This window comes from Alligator mississippiensis, chromosome 7 (genome assembly GCF_030867095.1).
Source record: "Alligator mississippiensis isolate rAllMis1 chromosome 7, rAllMis1, whole genome shotgun sequence".
Lineage (NCBI taxonomy): Eukaryota > Metazoa > Chordata > Crocodylia > Alligatoridae > Alligator > Alligator mississippiensis.
The window spans coordinates 16,512,068-16,531,480 of NC_081830.1; the positions used below are offsets into that span (position 1 = coordinate 16,512,068).

Below are 19,413 nucleotides of genomic sequence, written 5' to 3' on the forward strand. Positions count from 1 at the left end.
AGGTTTTTTCACTTCTATCCCTGGAATTTGATAGAAAAGATAGTAGGAATAAAATGATAAGTCCCATGGGTATATCTGGTTAAATGTCATGAAACAAAGGGTTGGGCTAAATGGCCATTCTCAGTGTTCCCACAAGATACTCAGTATCCCAGTTGGTAAAATCCATGCTGATGGTGAGGAGCTGTGGAGACATCTCACAAAATTAACAGCCCTACTCGGTGTAATGAGAGACCGCTGTTCCTGGGCCACTAATTGTTGCTGTAGTTCTTGCTTTTGCTTCTGTTAGGGAAATATCAAATGCAGAATTATTTCCTGCTAAAAAGAGCATATGGATGGTTGTTTTGGAAATGCTGTTTCTGATGGTTCATAGCTGAGTGTTTCAACACCTCAGGCCACTGCTCTTCTTTCCCAGCTGGTTCCCGGGTCTGGCTATATCCCATCAGTGTTCCAGTCTGTAGAGGGGAGATGGGTTTATTCATAGTGATGCCTTGGAGGAGAAGGGGAAATGAGGCAATGAAATAACATGCTCCATGAAGCATTACAGGATCAATTAAAAAAAATATAAAATGCTCTGTTTTTCCCTGAAATATTATTTTTAGATGCCTTGGTGTTTATAGAGGTACAGTCACAAGCAACGACTTTTACAGAAAGTCGCAACAAGTGAAAACCAGAAAAGCTGCTTTCCACTAAACTGTTCCCAGCAGTCCCACGTGGGCACCTTTGACATTTTGGTCGAGATGTTACTACTGATGTGAGCTTCCCTTGTACATTTGTTGCTCTGACCTTGATCGCTACCTTTGTTCTCCCTTCACCAGCCTTGTACAAGGCACCAAGGAGAAAAATGTCCAACAGAACTGCAGGGACAGGATTCCTCCTTCTGGGGTTTTCTGACACTCGGGAGCTGCAGATCTTACACTTCCTCCTCTTCCTAGCAGCATACCTGGCAGCCCTGACAGCGAATCTCCTAACAATCACAGCTGTAGCCCTCAGCCACCACCTCCATTCCCCAATGCACTTCTTTTTGATAAATTTATTCATCCTAGACCTTGGCTCTATCTCAGTGACCATGCCCAAATCCATGTCTAACTCTTTATTGAACACCAGGTGGATTTCCTATGCTGGATGTGTTGCCCAAGTGTTTTGTCTCATCTGCTTCTTGGGAGCAAATTTATCCCTTCTCACAGTTATGGCATACGACCGGTACATTGCCATCTGCAAACCACTGCATTATGAGATAATAATGAACAGGAGAGCTTGCATCCAGATGCTTGCCTGTGCTTGGGCTGCTGGTGTCATGTACTCTGCAATGCACACTGGGAACACCTTTAGTCTCCCCTTCTGCCACTCAAATACCATCAACCAGTTCTTCTGTGAAGTGCCCCAGCTGCTCAAGCTCTCTTGCTCTGACACATACCGCAGAGAGCTGGCAGCTCTTGTCTTCAGTTTGTGTTTAGTTTTAGGCTGTTTTGTTTTCACCGTTGTGTCATATGTTCAGATCTTCACCGCAGTGTGGAGAATCCCCTCTGAGCAGGGCCATCAGAAAGCCTTCTCCACCTGCATTCCTCATCTGATTGTGGTCTCCCTGCTTCTGTCTACTGGCAGCATTTCCTACTTGAAGCCCGTCTCTGACTCCTCGTCCCCCCTGGATCTCCTCGCAGCTGTTCTGTATTCTGTGGTGCCTCCATTGATGAATCCGGTCATCTACAGCATGAGGAACAGGGAGATCCAAGCTGCCCTGAGGAAACTGCTCCACAGGCTGATCCGCTCCAAGAACAATATGTCCATCTTTCTTTCATGAGTTTGCTTTTCTTATATTTCTTTTATAATTAACTCATGAAATTATTGTTTTCATACTTTAGTGTGCAACCTATTTACAGAAAATAAAGGTGGTGGGTTATTCTCTAACTTCGTAGGTACAATGACACTTGACTTGTCATTTTGTTTAAATTCTTTTGAAGCAGGGAAGTAATGTTTCTTGCTTCAATTTTACCATCTGCACCACCTAAAATATATGCCATCATTTGCAAGATGATGAATGGAAGACTTTAGTTTACCAGTTGGTGTATTAGTATTATTATTTGCATCACTAATATGTAGGGGATTTAAACAATGGTCTACAAATTAATTAAACAGTGAGACAGTAGGAGTATTGGATGTCTTATTACTCAACCTCCTTTTTTAATGTGAAAGCTCTTCCCATGAGATATCAGGGTGGTTGAAGTCACTCATGATGACCATGCAGTGAAAGCGTGCAGCTGCTGCCAGTTCCCTAGCAAATTCATGGTCAAGCTCTTCCTCCTGGTTAGGAGGTCTGTAATAGCCTCCTACAGTTATAGCCCCTCCACCATGGTCTCCCCGTATTGTAACCCAGAGGGTCTCAAGTCACCCTCCATGGGTGCCAATCTCTGCTTGTAGAGAAGTGTCCTGCTCCTTCACATAGAGAGTTACACCCCTGCCCTTTCTTGCAACACTATCCCTCCCATACAAGGTATAGGCATCAAGACCTGTGGTCCAGTCATAGGTGGAGTCCCACCAGGTCTCCATTATCCCTATGAGATCATATTCATTTTTGGTTACCAAAAGAGCCAGTTTCTTCTGTTTGGCCCCATGTTCCTGGCATTTGTGTACAGGAAGCTAAGCCTGCAATTGGGAGCTCTGGGATTCCCGGTGCTCTTAGAAGAGTCTCATTTTGGGGCTGGGGTTGGAGTGAGATCCTTTGTGTTACCTGACCTCCTGATTCTGTGGTTGCCCTGATTCTTCCAGGGCTTGTACTAGTGATTGTCCACCCGTGCCCTGGCGATCTTAGTGTAAATATCACGGCATCCTTGGGTTAAAGAATGCCATCATCAGTATTTGTTTCCAATATTAAATGGCTGGAAAGGAGTCTGTGTAGCTTTCTGGATGGGCGCGTCCCCAGGTAAAATATTATATTAATGCTGGTTGGACCCTACTGCATGTTTAGCCATCTGTTAATATGAACCCACAATCTTACATACGTGTCCCTTTTTCATGTTAAACCCAAGTGGCTAAATACATACATGCTGTGTCAATTTTAGCGTGATGGAAAGGCATTTTGGAAGAGGAGGACTTGCAGTATTTCCTAGGACAACCTATGACTGAAGAATAATAGCACGTGTTGATCCTGTTGATGTTGTTGGGAGTAACCATTTTCTTTGAAGAGTTCTCATTTTGACCAATGCATTTTCTCACTGAATGGTGAATTGAAGCACAAACTTTTAGTCATGATGGGATACATGTCCAAGAAGAGGGTGATATGGGTTAATCTTCCCGTGGCCAAGATGGTTCTGAAAGCAGATCTCTCAGTTTCCAAGGAACTGAGTATGAGGCTGATTAATGGGAAAGTGTTGTGAGTGCTAGGTTCCTGGAAAAGAGGTGGGTTCTTCCTCCTCCATTTTGCCTAGTTTTAGGACACCGGACATGCACCTAAGAGTCACAGACCCTTTCATTGCTGTGATGACATGTTTTGGAATCCCAAATCTCTTTCAGTTGGATGCAGATGGTAATGCACACATCTCTTGCAAAATGATGACCATACCCAGACCATACTTTTGTGAGGAAGGCAGCTACACTTAAGATAATGCCAACTGAGCCCAGGTTGTTTGTGACAGCTGATTCTGGTCTTGTCAGAGCTAGGACATTGGGCTCTGGCTGCTTTCTGACCCTGTCTATATGAGACTCTGACTGAGCAGTAGTTAGTCCCCAGTCATTTACTACTTGTATAAGCAAGTACTAAATGACTGCACAGGAAATGGCATTACTGCTGAATTCCACCAACTAACGGCTCTTTCTTGACACTGACTGCACAGTAGCCTGACACCACTCAGCAGTAGTGTCACGTCACATTTTCTGCCATGCGACAGTACTGTGCAGTAGTCTCGGGCTACTGTGCAGTCAACATTTCATGTAGACATGGCCTCTGAGAGTGTCACACCAAGTCCCAGGCTCCCAGATCTGGGCGTCACTTGGAGTTGAAGGGGGCAGGCAGAGGGAGCAGATTGCAGGAAGGAGCCAGATGAGGAGCCAGGAGGTCAATCTGCTACTTTTGGAGCAGTGAGGAAGGAGCCCAGCTGTGGGTTACCACGGCAACCGGAGGGAGCCAGTGACCCACACCAGTTAGCGGTCAGCTGACCAGAAGGGGCAGGGCCTGGCTCCCATTTAAACCCCAGGGCAGAGGCCAGGGAGGTAGTTCCCTGCCAGCAACCAAGGGGGAAGGAGCTCTCCCAGAGCAAGTAGTGGGGAGAGGCCAGACTGCAGGTACAGCCCAAGCTTGGGGAAGGCCCCCCTGGTGTGGCTGGAATAATGTTGTAGCCGGGTGGCTAGGATTGATGTTATAGCCCAGGGGCTTGTGTTTTGTTTGCTGTTTTCACCAGAGGTTTGGGTGAGGCTATTAGGGGTTGGAGGAGGCCTCACAGGGGACCCGCAGCAGTGGGGAGACCCCAGCCCCAGAGAGGGGGCAGCGACTGACCGGTGCCAGGGAGGCACAGTGCGGGACCGAAGAACGTCAGTGGGCAGAAGGGTAGGCCCCCCTGGAGGTTTCTGCACAGGCTTCCCCTGCCTGAACGGTCAGCTGGAGAGGCTGTAGGTTGGGATGAACAGGTTGAGATTCAGATTTGAGGCTGTGGCCTGACAAAAAAACAAGGTAACAATAATTTAGTAGAGTTACAAATTTCTTGAAATGCTTGATTTTAGATGGAACGACGGACCCAAATCTAAATACACAATAAATGGTTATATTTCCTCCAGCCTCTGTTTTGACCCTACAGGGCCCAGAGTGGAATATTGTGCTCGGAGACATGTGAAGTGATCTATTTGCAGAGATGAGTGCAGCTTTTTATGAGTCCCAGACATCCTGACCTGCCTTCACTAGCCCCTGTTTCCTGTCTGTTTGTTGCCATTTTAGGCTCTGATTTTCTGGAGACTATAAGGACATGTCTACATGTCACCCTACAGTGATGTAGCAATGCATTACGTCACCATACGGTGTGCTACAGTGACATAACAATCATGTGGGTCTACATGAGATCGGCAGCTACGTCGCTGTAGTGGTACGCTCTCCTGGTATAGTGTATCATTACGGCGACATAGCAGGAAAATCAACCTGTACAACAGGTGCATGGTGCTGCAGGGGCAGCTGCTGCACTGTGCTTTAGTACTTCCAAAAGGAAGAGCTAAAGCATGGCACTGGAGCAACACCGCTATACGATGACGTATAGATGCACCCTAAGGAACAGAGCACTGAAGACCTCATTCCTCAGTCTCTTCTACTGCTTTGCCAGTCCCAGGATTTATTGTTCTGCAATTAAAGAGAACCAAACAACAGAAAAAATAATGGGATGGATCTAGTAACACATATACCTGAGCATGGAGAATTACAGGGCATAAAAGTGAAGAGAAAAGATACTGGGTCACCTATATCAGAGGCACTGTTATGTGTAAAATGCAGGCATATCTTAAAGGTACTCACAACACCACCTAAGCTACAAACTGAGCCAGCACACCTGTGTAACTCATTTCCTAAATGTGACTACATAGCTCACCATTTTTTGAGATGCCTGAATATTTTAACTTGGCTCCCAGATGGTACGTATCCTGGCCCAGAAGCAGGATACAATAAATAAAAGGCGATGAAACTAAACAATTAAAATAAAACTTTCTGGCTTGAAAATATATGAATCCAGGATGGTTTATTTCTGATTGTGTGCTTCAAAGCTAAGCTGGGCTCTAGGGAACAAGTCCCAGAAGCCCTAAGAAGAGAGATGTGGATAAATCACATTCCTGCAGCATCAGTCCTTCCAAACCAATGAAGTTTATTGTGATTTGCAGAGAGAAACTGGTTTGGATCTACTTCTGCCAGTTCAGTCTTGGAGTGAAGAGAAAGCTCCTACTTAGATATTTTGACTTGAAAGATTTAGCAGTGGCAGGGAAAAGGGAAATGAGATAGATCAGTAGTGAGAAAAGAAGCGAGGAGTCCTGGCACTGGAGGATCTGTCACAAGCTGAGAAAACATCCCAAAGAACATTGCTGTAAGTCTGTTATTGCAATTAGCTGTGGTTGGTTGGTAACAAGGGGGTGTGTGGTTTATTTAAGCACCTAAAAAAGACACACAGCTGGAAATCTATCAACATTTTAATAGCAAGGTATTCAAAATTCTTTAGCTCATCAAAGGAAAAAATGAAAGAAAATAAAACAGTTCCCTTTAGAAAATCTGAACTTGCTCCCAAGAACCCACATATTTCAGTGTCTTTAGAACTAGACATTTTCGATCAAAAGCTCCTGGAAACTGCAGGTTTAAACCAAATAATCCTCTCACCCATACATTTTATTTTTAGTTCTACACAAACATATGTTTTTGAAGAAATGTACATATTGCAAAACATTATGTCTTTAAGAGAAGATGTTTTTATAAAAAAATATCTTTCCAGGCTTAACTTCTAAGCCCCACAGCAGAGCATCCATATTTCCCAGCAACACCAGACTTACAATCCCACCATTGCACCCAGATTTTGTTGTTTTAAAGAAAAAACACCTGGAGAAAGGATAACTCAGTAAACCCCGCTGTTGATACCCCCCAAAATGCATTTTACATATGTGAGTGCCGCTCAAATGAGACTCAGGGGACCCAATGAAGTGTGATGAGCAAATGCATAGTAAGAAGCATCCCTTGCCCAAAGAGCTTAAAGAACTTGTACCCAACTGACAAAGACCAATGACACAAAGTGAAGGTAACAGGAAGATGGGATTGGCCTATTGTGGCACAGAGATGATTGTCCATCTGAGGGAGGGGACCATATAAATCAGCTTATCGTGGCAGGCTGAACTTGGTGTAGATTCCTTCCAGACAAAGTGACTCTTGGGATCCTGCCTATGTTTATGTCATAGATACCAGTCAAGAGGAAAGGAAGATAGATGAACACCAGCAGTACACCACAGGTAAGCAATAAGGGGCCCTTTGGGCATCAGAGCCAGGAGACAACAAAGGCGCCAGTCACCCAACTCAAGTGCCTATACACTAATGCTAGGAGCATGGGGAGCAAGCAGGATGAACTAGCACTCCTGCTTGCAGAAAACACTTATGATTTAGTAGGGCAATCTGAAACCTGGTGGGATTCTTCCCACAACTGGGCGGTACACATTGAGGGTCATAAGCTGTACAGAAAGGATAGAGTGGGAAAGAGAGGGGGAGGGGTTGCGCTATATGTCAATGAGCAATATACATTGACCCTTATCAAAACGGAATCGGAGGAGGAGAAAGTAGAAGGATTGTGGCTTAGGTTACATGGAGGTCTATGAGAAAGGGATTTGGTGGTAGAGGTCTGCTACAGACCCCCACACCAAGGGAAAGAACTAGATTTGGGGCTCCTGAGGCAGCTCTCAGAGACCATAAAAACTAGGGAGGCGGTAGTCATGAGGGACCTAAACTACCCAGACATCTGCTGGGAGATGCAGACAGCAAAGTCTCACCGTTCACGCACGTTCCTATTCTGTGTACAGGACCTCCATCTGATGCAGGAGGTACATGGTCCCACTAGGGGGAATGCCTTACTGAACCTGGTATTGGCAATGGGGGATGACATGGTAGGAGACCTACAGATCGGTGGTCACCTGGGGGACAATGATCACCAAATAATAGAATTCATCATAAGACATCGAGTGGGCAAGGTAACTAGTAGGGTGAAAGTGCTAGACTTTAGGAAAGTTGATTTCAATGAACTCAGGCGTTTAGTCAAGGACGCACTGCAGAGTAAGAGTTTTAAAGAGTTGGGAGCCCAGGAAGGGTGGCTGTCCCTTAAGGAAATGATCCTTCAGGCACAGAGAGAGATGATCCCGATGTGGGGAAAAAGGGGGAAAGGGGCCAAGAGGCTTCCTTGGCTGACCAGAGATATCCAGAGCAGCCTCCAGGCAAAGAGGGGGGCATATAAAAAGTGGAAACAGGGAGAGATCACCAAAGAGGAGTATGCTTCCTCTGCTCGCGCTTGTAGGGAGGCAGTTAGACAGGCCAAAGCTACCATGGAGCTGAGGATGGCATCCCAAGTTAAGGATAACAAAAAATTGTTCTTTAGATATACAGGGAGTAAAAGGAAGGCCCAGGGTGGAATAGGACCCCTACTAAAAGGGCATAAGCAATTGGTGACAGACAGGGGGGGCAAGCCTGAACTCCTCAATGAGTTCTTTGCCTCAGTGTTCCTAAGCGAGGGACAAGACAAGTCTCTCACTGGGATTGTAGAGAGGCAGCAGCAGGGCACCAGACTACCAAGCGTAGACCCTGAGATGGTGCAGAGGCACGTGGAGGAACTGGATGCCTTTAAGTTGGCAGGCCCAGATGAGCTCCACCCGAGGGTACTGAAGGCACTGGCCAACGTCATTGCACAGCCGCTGGTGGGAATATTTGAACACTCTTGGCGCACGGGCAAGGTCCCCGAGGACTGGAAAAGGGCCAGTGTGGTCCCCATTTTCAAGAAGTGGAGGAAGGAGGACCCGGGCAACTATAGGCCAGTCAGTCTTACCTCCATCCTTGGCAAAGTCTTTGAAAAAATTATCAAGGCTCACATTTGCGAGAGCCCGGCAGGACAAATTATGCTGAGGGGAAACCAGCACGGGTTCATAGCAGGCAGATCATGCCTGACTAATCTAGTCTCTTTTTATGACCAGGTTACAAAACAACTGGATGCAGGAATAGGGGTGGATGTCGTATACTTAGACTTCAGGAAGGCCTTCGATACACTATCCCACCCCATACTGGTGAACAAGTTAAGAGGCTGTGACTTGGATGACTACACAGTCCGGTGGGTGGCGAATTGGCTAGAGGGTCGCACCCAGAGAGTCGTGGTGGATGGGTCGGTTTTGACCTGGAAGGGTGAGGGCAGTGGGGTCTCGAAGGGCTCGGTCCATGGACCGATACTTTTCAATGTCTTCATCAGCGACTTGGACGAGGGAGTTAAGTGTACTCTGTCCAAGTTTGTGAATGACACAAAACTGTGGGGAGAAGTGGACACACCGGAGGGCAGGGAACAACTACAAGCAGACCTGGACAGGTTGGACAAATGGGCAGAAAACAACAGAATGCAATTCAACAAGTAGAAATGCAAAGTGCTGCACCTAGGGTGGAAAAATGTCCAGCATACCTACTGCCTAGGAAATGACCTGCTTTGTGGCACGGAATTGGAAAGGGATCTTGGAGTCCTAGTGGAGTCCAAGATGAACATGAGTCGGCAGTGTGACGAAGCCATCAAAAAAGCCAGTGGCACTTTATTGTGCATCAGCAGATGCATGACGAACAGATCCAAGGAGGTGATACTTCCCCTTTATCGGGCGCTGGTCAGACCAAAGTTGGAGTACTGTGTGCACTTCTGGGCACCACACTTCAAGAGGGATGCGGATAACCTGGAGAGGGTCCAGAGAAGGGCCACTCATATGGTTAAGGGCTTGCAGGCCAAGTCCTACGAGGAGAGACTACAGAACTGGACCTCTTCAGCCTCCGCAAGAGAAGGTTGAGATGCGACCTTGTTGCTGCCTATAAGTTCATCACGGGGGCACAGAAGGGAATTGGTGAGGTTTTATTCACCAAGGCGCCCCTGGGGGTTACAAGAAATAATGGCCACAAGCTAGCAGAGAGCAGATTTAGACTAGACATTAGAACTTCTTTACAGTTAAAGTAGCCAAGGTCTGGAATGGGCTCCCAAGGGAGGTTGTGCTCTCCCCTACCCTGGGGGTGTTCAAGAGAAGGTTGGATATGCATCTAGCTGGGGTCATCTAGACCCAGCACTCTTTCCTGCCTATGCAGGGGGTCAGACTCGATGATCTATTGAGGTCCCTTCTGACCCTAACATTTATGAATAGTAAACCAAACCAGGATCAAGAACCAGATCTGCATGGAAAATTAAAAACTAAAACCTAGAAACAAGTCAAAGATAGGATCAAGAATGAGAACAAGCATGGATGTTACTAGAACAAAAGCTGGTCAGAAACTGAAGATTAGGACAATGATTAAGGAGACTCAGGTACTGGAGAGGTTTCTTAAAAGCAGCCCCATAACCAATCAGAGGGGTTCAGCTGACCGTGATTAGTAGTAACTGGGTCAACTGCGCTATAAGAAGGCTGCAGGGCAGGAGCCTCTGTAAGCTTTACAGAGGTAGCTCACACTGCAGGGCAGGATCCTTACATGAATGATCTGCCTTTCAGAAGCAGTAGCTTTATTGATCTCATCTAGTAAACCTTGGGAGGATTTTCAGCCTCAGTGTTACTGGGAGGGTATTAAATAAGAGGAAGAATAGGGAAAGATTCCAAGGCTTTACTCTTTGAAATTTGACACACCTTCCTTGTCTTTTACAAAAAAAAAAAACAAACAAACAAAAAAAAAACCATGAACAGGTCTGAGATGGGACTGGCTAAGATTATATTTTTAACAGTCAGAGGCACCTACTTTTGCAGTTACAGCCCAGGCTGGTGATATGAAGTAATGAGTCTTTGAGCATAAAAAGTGCAGTGTTCTGCTAGAGATGCACGATTGATTCATAAGTGTGGAGGAAGATACTGTGGGATCCTCTTGATGATGCAGGAGAGATTTGGTTAGGTAGATGATGCTTAGTGCTACAAACTGTTTCCCTTTCTAAAAGGCTTTCCAGATATTGGCTGTGGTTTTTAGAGGAGCCTGGAACTGTTAGCTGCCCACCTCCATTGCAAGTCAGTGCAAACCTGTTCTCCAAGTCACTTAGGCTGTTTCAAAACCTGTAATTGGTCTCCTCCATACTCTAACACCTGACTGATTTTAATCATTGCTTCTAGTGCAGGAAGCTTGCTTCTGGTATCAAGCTTCTTCTCAGTTTTCTTATAAATGATAAAAAGATTTTTCTCTCAAATGCAAATTTCCAGATAATTCTTATACCTGTTTTTCTATGCACTCTCTAATTTTTCACTGTCCTGCAAACAGCTAGCACTCGCACACCCTTTAGCTGTTTTCAAAATCTGATCTACCTTTAATAACCTTCTTCTACTTGCAAATACAGCTAATTGATTCCAACCTCTCTGCTTAAAAAGATAGCTTCTTGCTCAGCTCACCCATTCTCCATGTTGTATTCAGAGTGTAATTTTTTTCTACACTGAATGATTTTTTTTTCTCATTTTTTTCTCATTTTTTAAGCATGCAGGAATAGGAGCTGGCATTACTCCATTTGACTTGTATGCATATATAAAATGAAAATAATTGTTCATTCTTTTCCAGTCACTCAGATTGGTCCAAATACTTTGCATGAGGGTCACTAGGGGCTGCAAGATGTTTGCACGTAGAAAACAAGGTAGATTGTGTGGGGATGAGACTTTGTCCTCAGTACTGACTTTGTGAGTCTATAAGCAGGAAACTTTGTTGCTGGCAATGATGAAAAAGAGGAGGAGATACAGCAATCTTGGATCTCAGTCTGAACTCACTCTCTGGGTTTAGACTAGCACAAAGGGCTGACAATGTATTTTCATCAATCACGTTTAAAGGATTTTAACATAGACCTCAGAAACTATCCTGCACTCAGTTCAAGCAGGGTTTCAAAAGCAGCCTCAGAGTTAAGTGATAGGTCATCTAGTCAACCAAGTATTGAAAGCCTTGCATTTGAAAGCTTTATTCCAATTATATAATTGATCCAATAAAAGATACCAGCCTAAGGAACCCTTGCCTTTCGGACAAAAAAGCAGTGACCAGCCAGACTACATAAATATATTGGTAAGATGTTTGGATATGGGATGGATAGACAGACAGACACAAAGACCATGTAGATAAACTGGCATGAAACCAGCTATACTAAGTTGACAGCTACAAATTGTTTCTACCCAAATGTTAGCCTAGTTTTAGAGTCCAGGTAGCTTTCTCCCCACAAGTGCCATGTCAATTAAAGCTTGGACATGATTTCATTCAAAGCACTAAAGATGATCCCATCACTGTTATTTCTGGGCTGTTTGTTAACCTTAGGAAGAGATGTGCTCCAACTCAGGTGTGTGCCCCACATCTCACTCTGATGTAATATAGTTTCATGTTCTATTCATTTTCAATGTTAAAAAATTGAAAAATTGACTGGCTGCATGTATGGCCAATTGATTAACAATTGCTTCCAAGCAGAGACAAGGCATGCTATTCCACATCAGCATGTTTTGCCATACAAAACCCGGACGTCCTAATTGCTTTTCTCTCCTGCTGTTATCCCACAGGCAGATTTGTCCTCCAGTGTCTGTAGCAAACCAAGTTCTGTGCGTCTTCTAGAGGGACCATTAAGATGGGGACTATTTCCCTGTGTTTCATATATCCCATCTGGCAATATCAGGCAGCTCTTCACCAAAACCCATTTGGCAAACCTTTTCTCTTTGAATTGGAGGAGGAAGACGTTCTTAAAGTTTCTAATTTAGTTGCTTCAGACAAAATTTCAAACCTCCGAAGTGGCAAAGTTTTTGATCCAGCCAAGAAAACCTCAAAGGGATTTTAGAGAAACTTTAATCTTAGTACAAATGCTACTTCTGGAGTTAAAAATTAGATAAGTGGAAAGTTTGGAGGTCTATCTGATTTTGAGAACTAGATCTAATTTTCCTGTTGGGTAGGAAACAAATATGGCTGAAATTTGACCTTGTTGTAATATTTTTAACACTGTTGGAGGCACCCGGTTCTACAGTCACAGACATAGCAGACTTGGAAAGGCCGGGATGACCGATGCATTAATCATACAATGCGATCTTGAGGTTATGCTAGTTTATTGAGAAGGAGACAGATTTTTAGAGACTTGGCTGCAAGAAAAGAGAGATCAAGGCATAGATATAATATTGAGTATTTCAGGAAGGACTTGTATACTATGTCTGCTTATAGGGGCACCCAGATCCCCCACTCATTTCAAAGGGCAGCTCTCAATTACTCTCAAAGGCAGATCTTCAGTTCTCTAGGAGGGACGTTTCCCTCCAGTGAAGCCAGTGGAGACTTGTACCTTGTGCAATTACATGCAAGGAATGTCATTCCTAGCTGCATCACCAACTGCCTACATTTGCAGACACGGCACAGACAGAAGGGAATTCATTGGCTGGGTAAAAAGCCGGGGCAGGCACTTGAACCCCTGATGGATCCATAGTGGGCTTAGAAGTCTGAAAACATCAACCATAAACCATGACTATTGGGACCTGTACGCAGAAACAAAGGAAGGATGTATGGGAGAGGAAAGCCTCTCATGTTTTGCCCTCAGTCACTAAGTAGTCACCAGCAAAGTAGAAAGATGCAAGTTTTAGGCCCCCTTGCCCAGAGTTGGTTGAACCTAGGTCTCAGTGACAGCCCAGCAAAGTACTTGACCCACCACATCACAGGTCAGTAACCACCCAGGGGCTTCTCTAGCACTTTCGTGAGGCTGGTCTCTGAACAGATAATAGTGGAAGGTTTGTAAGAAATATGTGGGGCCAGGAGAAAGGTGGAGGGTGTGTGACTGAGTGGATGAAGAAATAGCCACTCGGATGACTGGAAAAAAACTAGAACGTTATACTAGATGTATACAAACCATGTAAGAAGGCTTTGAGATGCTGACCTCATGTATTATGGTTATTCCTATCATTATTGTTAGCGATATTGATATTATCATTGTGGTTGTTATTATATCTTAACCTGAAAGGTTTTGCAAAGTGTGAAACACAGGGACTATTCAACAAATGAAGGCTCTGATTTCCTTCCTGAGAACAGGACTGTCCACAGTAACCTCTGAATGGCATGTTTTATTTTGGCACTCCTCAGTGTGTAGATCACCGGGTTCACCGTGGGGATGGCCACCGTGTAGAGCACAGAGATTGCCTTATCCGCTATGAATTTCTGGAAGGGTCTGTCATAAAATGACCATGCCAGGTCCAAAATGCAAGCACACCAATGTAATCTGTACAGTACACGTGGAAAAGCTTTGTGGTTCCCTTCCATAACATGCTTTCTTATCTTGCCCAAGATGATAGTATAGGAAATAAGTAATGCAGAGAAGGACCCAGAGATTACAGACCTATTGTTGGAGATGATCGGCAAGTCTATCACATGGGTTTCTGCGCAAGCAAGTTTCATGACCCGTGGGACATCACAGTAGAAATTATCCAGCAGAGTGGGTCCACAAAAGGGCGACTGAAAGATCAGTGCGATTTGGACACTAGAATGGACAAAGCCACCCACCCATGCCCAGTCACTAGCTCTATGCAACCCCCCAGTTCATGATGGTCAAGTACCGTAATGGTTTATAGATGGCCACATACCAGTCATCTGCCATTACAATGAGGAGGAAGACTAAGGTGCTTCCTGAGAAGTGGAAGAAAAATATCTGTATTAAGCCCCTGTGAAATGAGATGGTTTTGTATGAGGACAGGAGGTCTCTCAGCATCATGGGGACAGTCACTGAGGACTTGAAGAGGTCCAGGAAGGCCAACTTGGTGAGCAAGAAGCACATGGGCATATGGAGGTGGCAGGTGCAAAAGACTATAGAGAAGATAGTGAGGTTACCAAACCAGGTAGCAATGTAGACTATGAGGAAGGCCGGGAAGAGGAAGCACGGCAGTTCAGGGCTCTGACAGATGCCCACAAAAACAAATCCTTTCGCTGTGTTAGTGAAGTTCTTCCAATCCATTCTTAAAGTAGACCTGTAGGAAGGACATTAAATGAGGACAAAGATGTACTTTCACACTTGTATTCTCAAAATACTGCTAATCTGTCATGTTCCCTTAGCAAGGCTTTTCTTTTGAAATTCTCCTCTTCACATTTGTTTCCACCTCAGAAAACAACCATCATCCTCAAACCAAATGCTGATACAGATCACAGGAAAACGACTTCTTCCTTGGGACATTAAAATGTGGACTGTGATGGGGTTACTGTCCCCTTTTTCTGAAGCCTATGGTGTTACTCCTATATGTTCATGAGACAAAGCATTGTAGGACTCTTTCTCTATTATGCTGTTCAGACAGTAAGGTGATGATACATTGTCATTTTATGCACCTATCAGGTCAGGCACCTAAACAAAACATTTAGATCCTAGATGACCTATCGAGGTCCTTCTTAGCCTTATTTTTCTATGATTGTATGAAACCACAGCTCAGATGGTGCTTAAATGTGTAGGTTCTGAACTTCCCTCGGTGTCTAAAGGTGCTGTTACAGGCAATACATTTAAATCAATTAAATCAAACATGTTATCGTGAAGTTAGAACAGTTTCAGAGCAGTCACCGGTTATGGGTTTCACAGACCTGCCCAACGGTGACTTGGTACTAGAGGGCCTGGTAAGCGAGGGCTTGGACAAGTCTACCCCTCCTCTGGGGTGGGAGAGGAGTGGAGCCGAGTGTCATGGAGCTCAGACGCAGAGAAAACACCATGTGGCTTCTTTCACTCCACAGGGAGGAAGATGCAACTGGAGCTGTTGGTGAGAAGGGAAAAGTCTTGAAAAACATGTCTGAAGTGAATGGGAATGAGGAAGGAGTGGAAAAAAAAGACTAACAATTAAAAAGGAGCAACAGTTTGCATGCATTTCTCTTGATTTCGACCGGTCAGAGGATTTCGTCCAGCATTGACTAGTGCGGCTGCCCTGCTGAGCCAACCAACTTGGCAGAAGTAAATGATGTCATCGTGGTCTGATCCTATCTCACAAGAAATGCTTGGGACTGTCTATGATTAAGCCCTTTTGACCTTATGAAAGTGAGTGTAGAAACAACCTTTTCCATCACACGTTTCATCCCCAGGGCCTTTGCACACAGTTGTTCCTGGTGAGTGATGCAGGGATGTGTGATGACATCCCGAGGCACGGACTTGACCAGTAAATGGACAGATCCATTGTGCTTGCCTATCCTCGCAGGGGCACCATCCGTTGTTAGACCACAGCGTTTGTCCTCTGGAAGACTGAACTCCAACAAGACACGTTTCCCTTAATTGAAATTGTCCTGTCCCGTCGTTTTGCCTTGCATTGGACACAAGTCGAGCAGTTCCCCAGCAACATGGGGTTGTTTGGTTCCTCCTCGTGCAAAGATTGCCAGTTGAGCTGCATCGCTCCCATCTGTGCTTTCGTCAACCCCCACGCTGTAAAACTGACGGGCACTGAGTCTTTTCATCAGCAAATCGGCAGTGTTTGATGCCATGTCATCTACTCTTCTAGCAACCGTCTGATGTGAAAGGCTGGTTTTCTCCACCATTGACTGTTTCTTGGGGAATACCACAGATGCAAATGTGCCCAAGCAGTCTTTCACACATTCTCCATCAGAAAATGTTTTCCCCCTCTTAGCTATTGCCTCGGATATCAAGAAGCTCTTGGTCACTGCCTCAGACTTCTGCCTCACAGCTCTGAAAAAAGACGTCTGCCCGTTCACGCTCTGTGTTAGAGAGTTCGCCCAATCACTTCTAACCTGACCCACCAGGCTGTCGCATGGCTTTGCATGTTTTGTAGAATAATGTCGCTTCACGTTGTACTCCTTGCAGACAGCCACTTTCTCATGGCAAATCAGACACAGGATGTTCCTGTTTTGTTCAAGAGCAAAAAAATCAGTGGTCCAGCTACCTTTGAAAACTCGACATTCAGCATCAATGTTTCATTTCCTCTGATTCACCTTCTTTTGAGCGTAGGGTAGGGCCTGTGGCCAATAGAGCCAAAATGAATTTTAGTCATAGGAAAACTAGTTTGGGAGAGACAGGTGAAGTTAAAAACAACTCACCAGTTCAAAATCACCATTGTATGACTATGTAATAATACTGTGGTATCAATATGGACCCCCACCCATCAGGTGTAGTCATAATATGTAAGGTACAACCTGACATGTGCAGGTGCTGCCATCATATGCCAAGTGCAGCTTCAAATGCCTCTCAGTAATGCCATCTAATGCCAGTTAATGCTTCATATGCATGGTAAAGTCCCCATATGTAAGGTACATCCTCATGCATGCAGGTGCTGCCATCATATGCTCAAATGCCTCAGTAATGGCAGGCCCCGGCCCCAGGCAATGGATCCCAGCCAAAGGACCCCCGTGCCCACACTTACCTTTTGCTTGTGGATCTGGCTCCCAGCACCAACGAAGCGCTCTCCAGTCACCGATGACCTGCGCTTTCACTGCCGGCTACTCCTCGTACCACATGCACCACGTCAGCAATGTCCAGCCATTAGGAAGCTGCTGAAGGGCCAGGGGAGGGATGGGGTGGGAACAAAAGTAAAAGTGTTAAGTTTCATTTCCCATCGCAGCACCTCGGGCCTCAGAAAACTGCTTGGCAGGCCTCATGACAGGCCGTGGGCCGTATGTTGGACAAGCCAGCCCTAACCCAGTGCATCACAATCACTTTGATGTGGAGCAATGAATGGTGACTTAGTGAGCTTTCCAACAGACGGGGGCTGAAAATGCACCTATGCTGGCTGAAGTGAGAGACATGTATGTACAGAAAACTGAGTGAGCTATTAGGAAGCTGGTTTGTGCCACAGGATCCATTCTCTGCTTTGCTACAGAAATCTTGCTTAGCTTTAGTAAGTCAGCTAGGACCCACTGCTATAGGTCCTTACTGACTACAGGTCAGGTTCTTCAATGTGACTAAAAGCTTTTGAAAAAAATCTACTAAAGACTTATCTGCAGTCTAGGAATCTCAATAACTCTAATGACATAGTTGCCAGGACTTGTTTGCCTTTAGTTTTCAACATAGAAAAGTACTTCCTTATTTTTATATCTCACAAGAGTACAGATGGGCAGATGCACTAAGTGTTGTGAAACACTCAGGCCCTATAGCTAGGGGGCTTCTAAGTCTTTCTTAGGCTGATCTTTAGCAATATTAAAGCTGAGGTGTTCACCCTGTCTAAGGCATACCATTAAAGTGAAGTGCATGTGGCATCTACATCCTCTGGTCAGCTTTGGCAATTGTAACAAATGTGCTGTTTTCCAAGTCTGTGCTGGACTAGAACATTTTTCCTTATTGCCATATATATGTGTCTGCACTTATTCAAAGGATGCTATTAGTGTGTCCTGCCTGAATCTGAGCCATTTTGCTAATAGTGGTATTACTGGTTTTTAAAACTAAATATCCATTAAACATAAAATAATTCAAATGCAGAAACTATTGTAAGAGAGATTCCCAGACCTGTGTATTTGTCTGCATTTTCCCCACTGAGTTAAATGCACGTGTCCTTAATATTAAGTTGAACATTTTTTCTTCAGCTATTCATGCTTTGCTCCTATTTCACAATTTTATATCAATATATTACAAAGCCCATTGATGAATAGATAAATAAGATTATCACTATTCCGACAAGAAGAAACTTAGTTGTGCACTAATATAGTTTATTACTACCCTAGCGCGTGCAGCAGGCTGTTGGCAGAACAGAAGATACATAGAGAACTCAGAAACCTAGAGTCCTAAACCACAGCTCCATTCACTAGGTAATGGTGTCCTCTACCATTTTAAATATTATTATTATTAATAATAATAATAATAATAGTCAACCCCTTTAGCAGTACTGGCTCTGTGATTTCAGGGCTCGCTGCTTCTCCATGACGGCTGTCTGGTCTCAGAAATGTTCTGTGCTATCATGACATGCAAAAAGCCATCACCATCACAAAGACACTCCTTTGTCTTGCTTCTGATCCTCCCACAAGCCATAACAAGAGGATTACCTAGCTCCAGAAATCCCCCGGAGTGAAGTGGAGGAACCAAAGAAAGCTGTTGAGGACCAAAGAAGAGTCCAGTTCCAAAGGGAATAAATCACTTAGAAGATGGTTAATTGTGGAGTCAAGCAACTCCTGTGGCAAGTGTGTTGTGCACAGAGTTATTTGGTATGGAGAGGGTAGAAACCATGGGCAGAATCCCATTAGCCTGAGACGTGGGAAACATGGCTTCCAGGCCCTATAGCAAATCAAAGAGAAGGGGCAGTTCTTTAACTTGGGCGCTTTCATGAGCTCTCCGTTCCCTAAGCTTTTCTCCATTGTCCTGCTGCATAGGTACAAGACTTTGCACCTGGAGTGAGCTTTCATCCCTAGGAAATCTCAGTGTCTTGTCCCCAGTCTTTGCAGCTCCAGTGGAGGAAAGTTTGCAAGCTCACTGGTCATCACACAGGCTGCAAAATATGTGGGTCTCTCTACATCTGTAGAAAGTGAATGTCTGTGGTATTCAGTTGCCCTGAAATCACCCTTAGCACAAGACAATTGGTAAAGTATAAAGGTTTATTGCATGTAACAGAAGACAAAAAAATGACAACATTGAAACTATGAGTCTGCAGACAAATATCCAAAAAAAACCAACCAGAAATAGCTTGTCCTAGACAGTGACTGTGTCTGTGTTTGCAGGTGCTAGCTCTTCCCAAATCAGTACCAGCTTCACTTGCTGGGGACTAAAATCACGTGCTAGACACCAGGGTTCCTACTCAAATTTCTCTCCAAAAGTCTTCTTTTAAGTCCTGTGTTTGTTC

At 44.7% G+C, this 19,413-nt stretch overlaps 1 protein-coding gene across 1 annotated transcript; it reads left to right on the top strand.

Moving 5' to 3' along the window:
• Positions 1-1,186: 1,186 nt before the first annotated feature.
• On the top strand, positions 1,187-18,971 carry LOC132251868 (olfactory receptor 14C36-like). Its single transcript, XM_059731787.1, has 2 exons — positions 1,187-1,749; positions 18,947-18,971. Exons 1-2 carry the CDS (start codon positions 1,187-1,189, stop codon positions 18,969-18,971), a joined length of 588 nt encoding a protein of 195 aa, XP_059587770.1.
• The last annotated feature ends 442 nt before the right edge of the window (positions 18,972-19,413 follow it).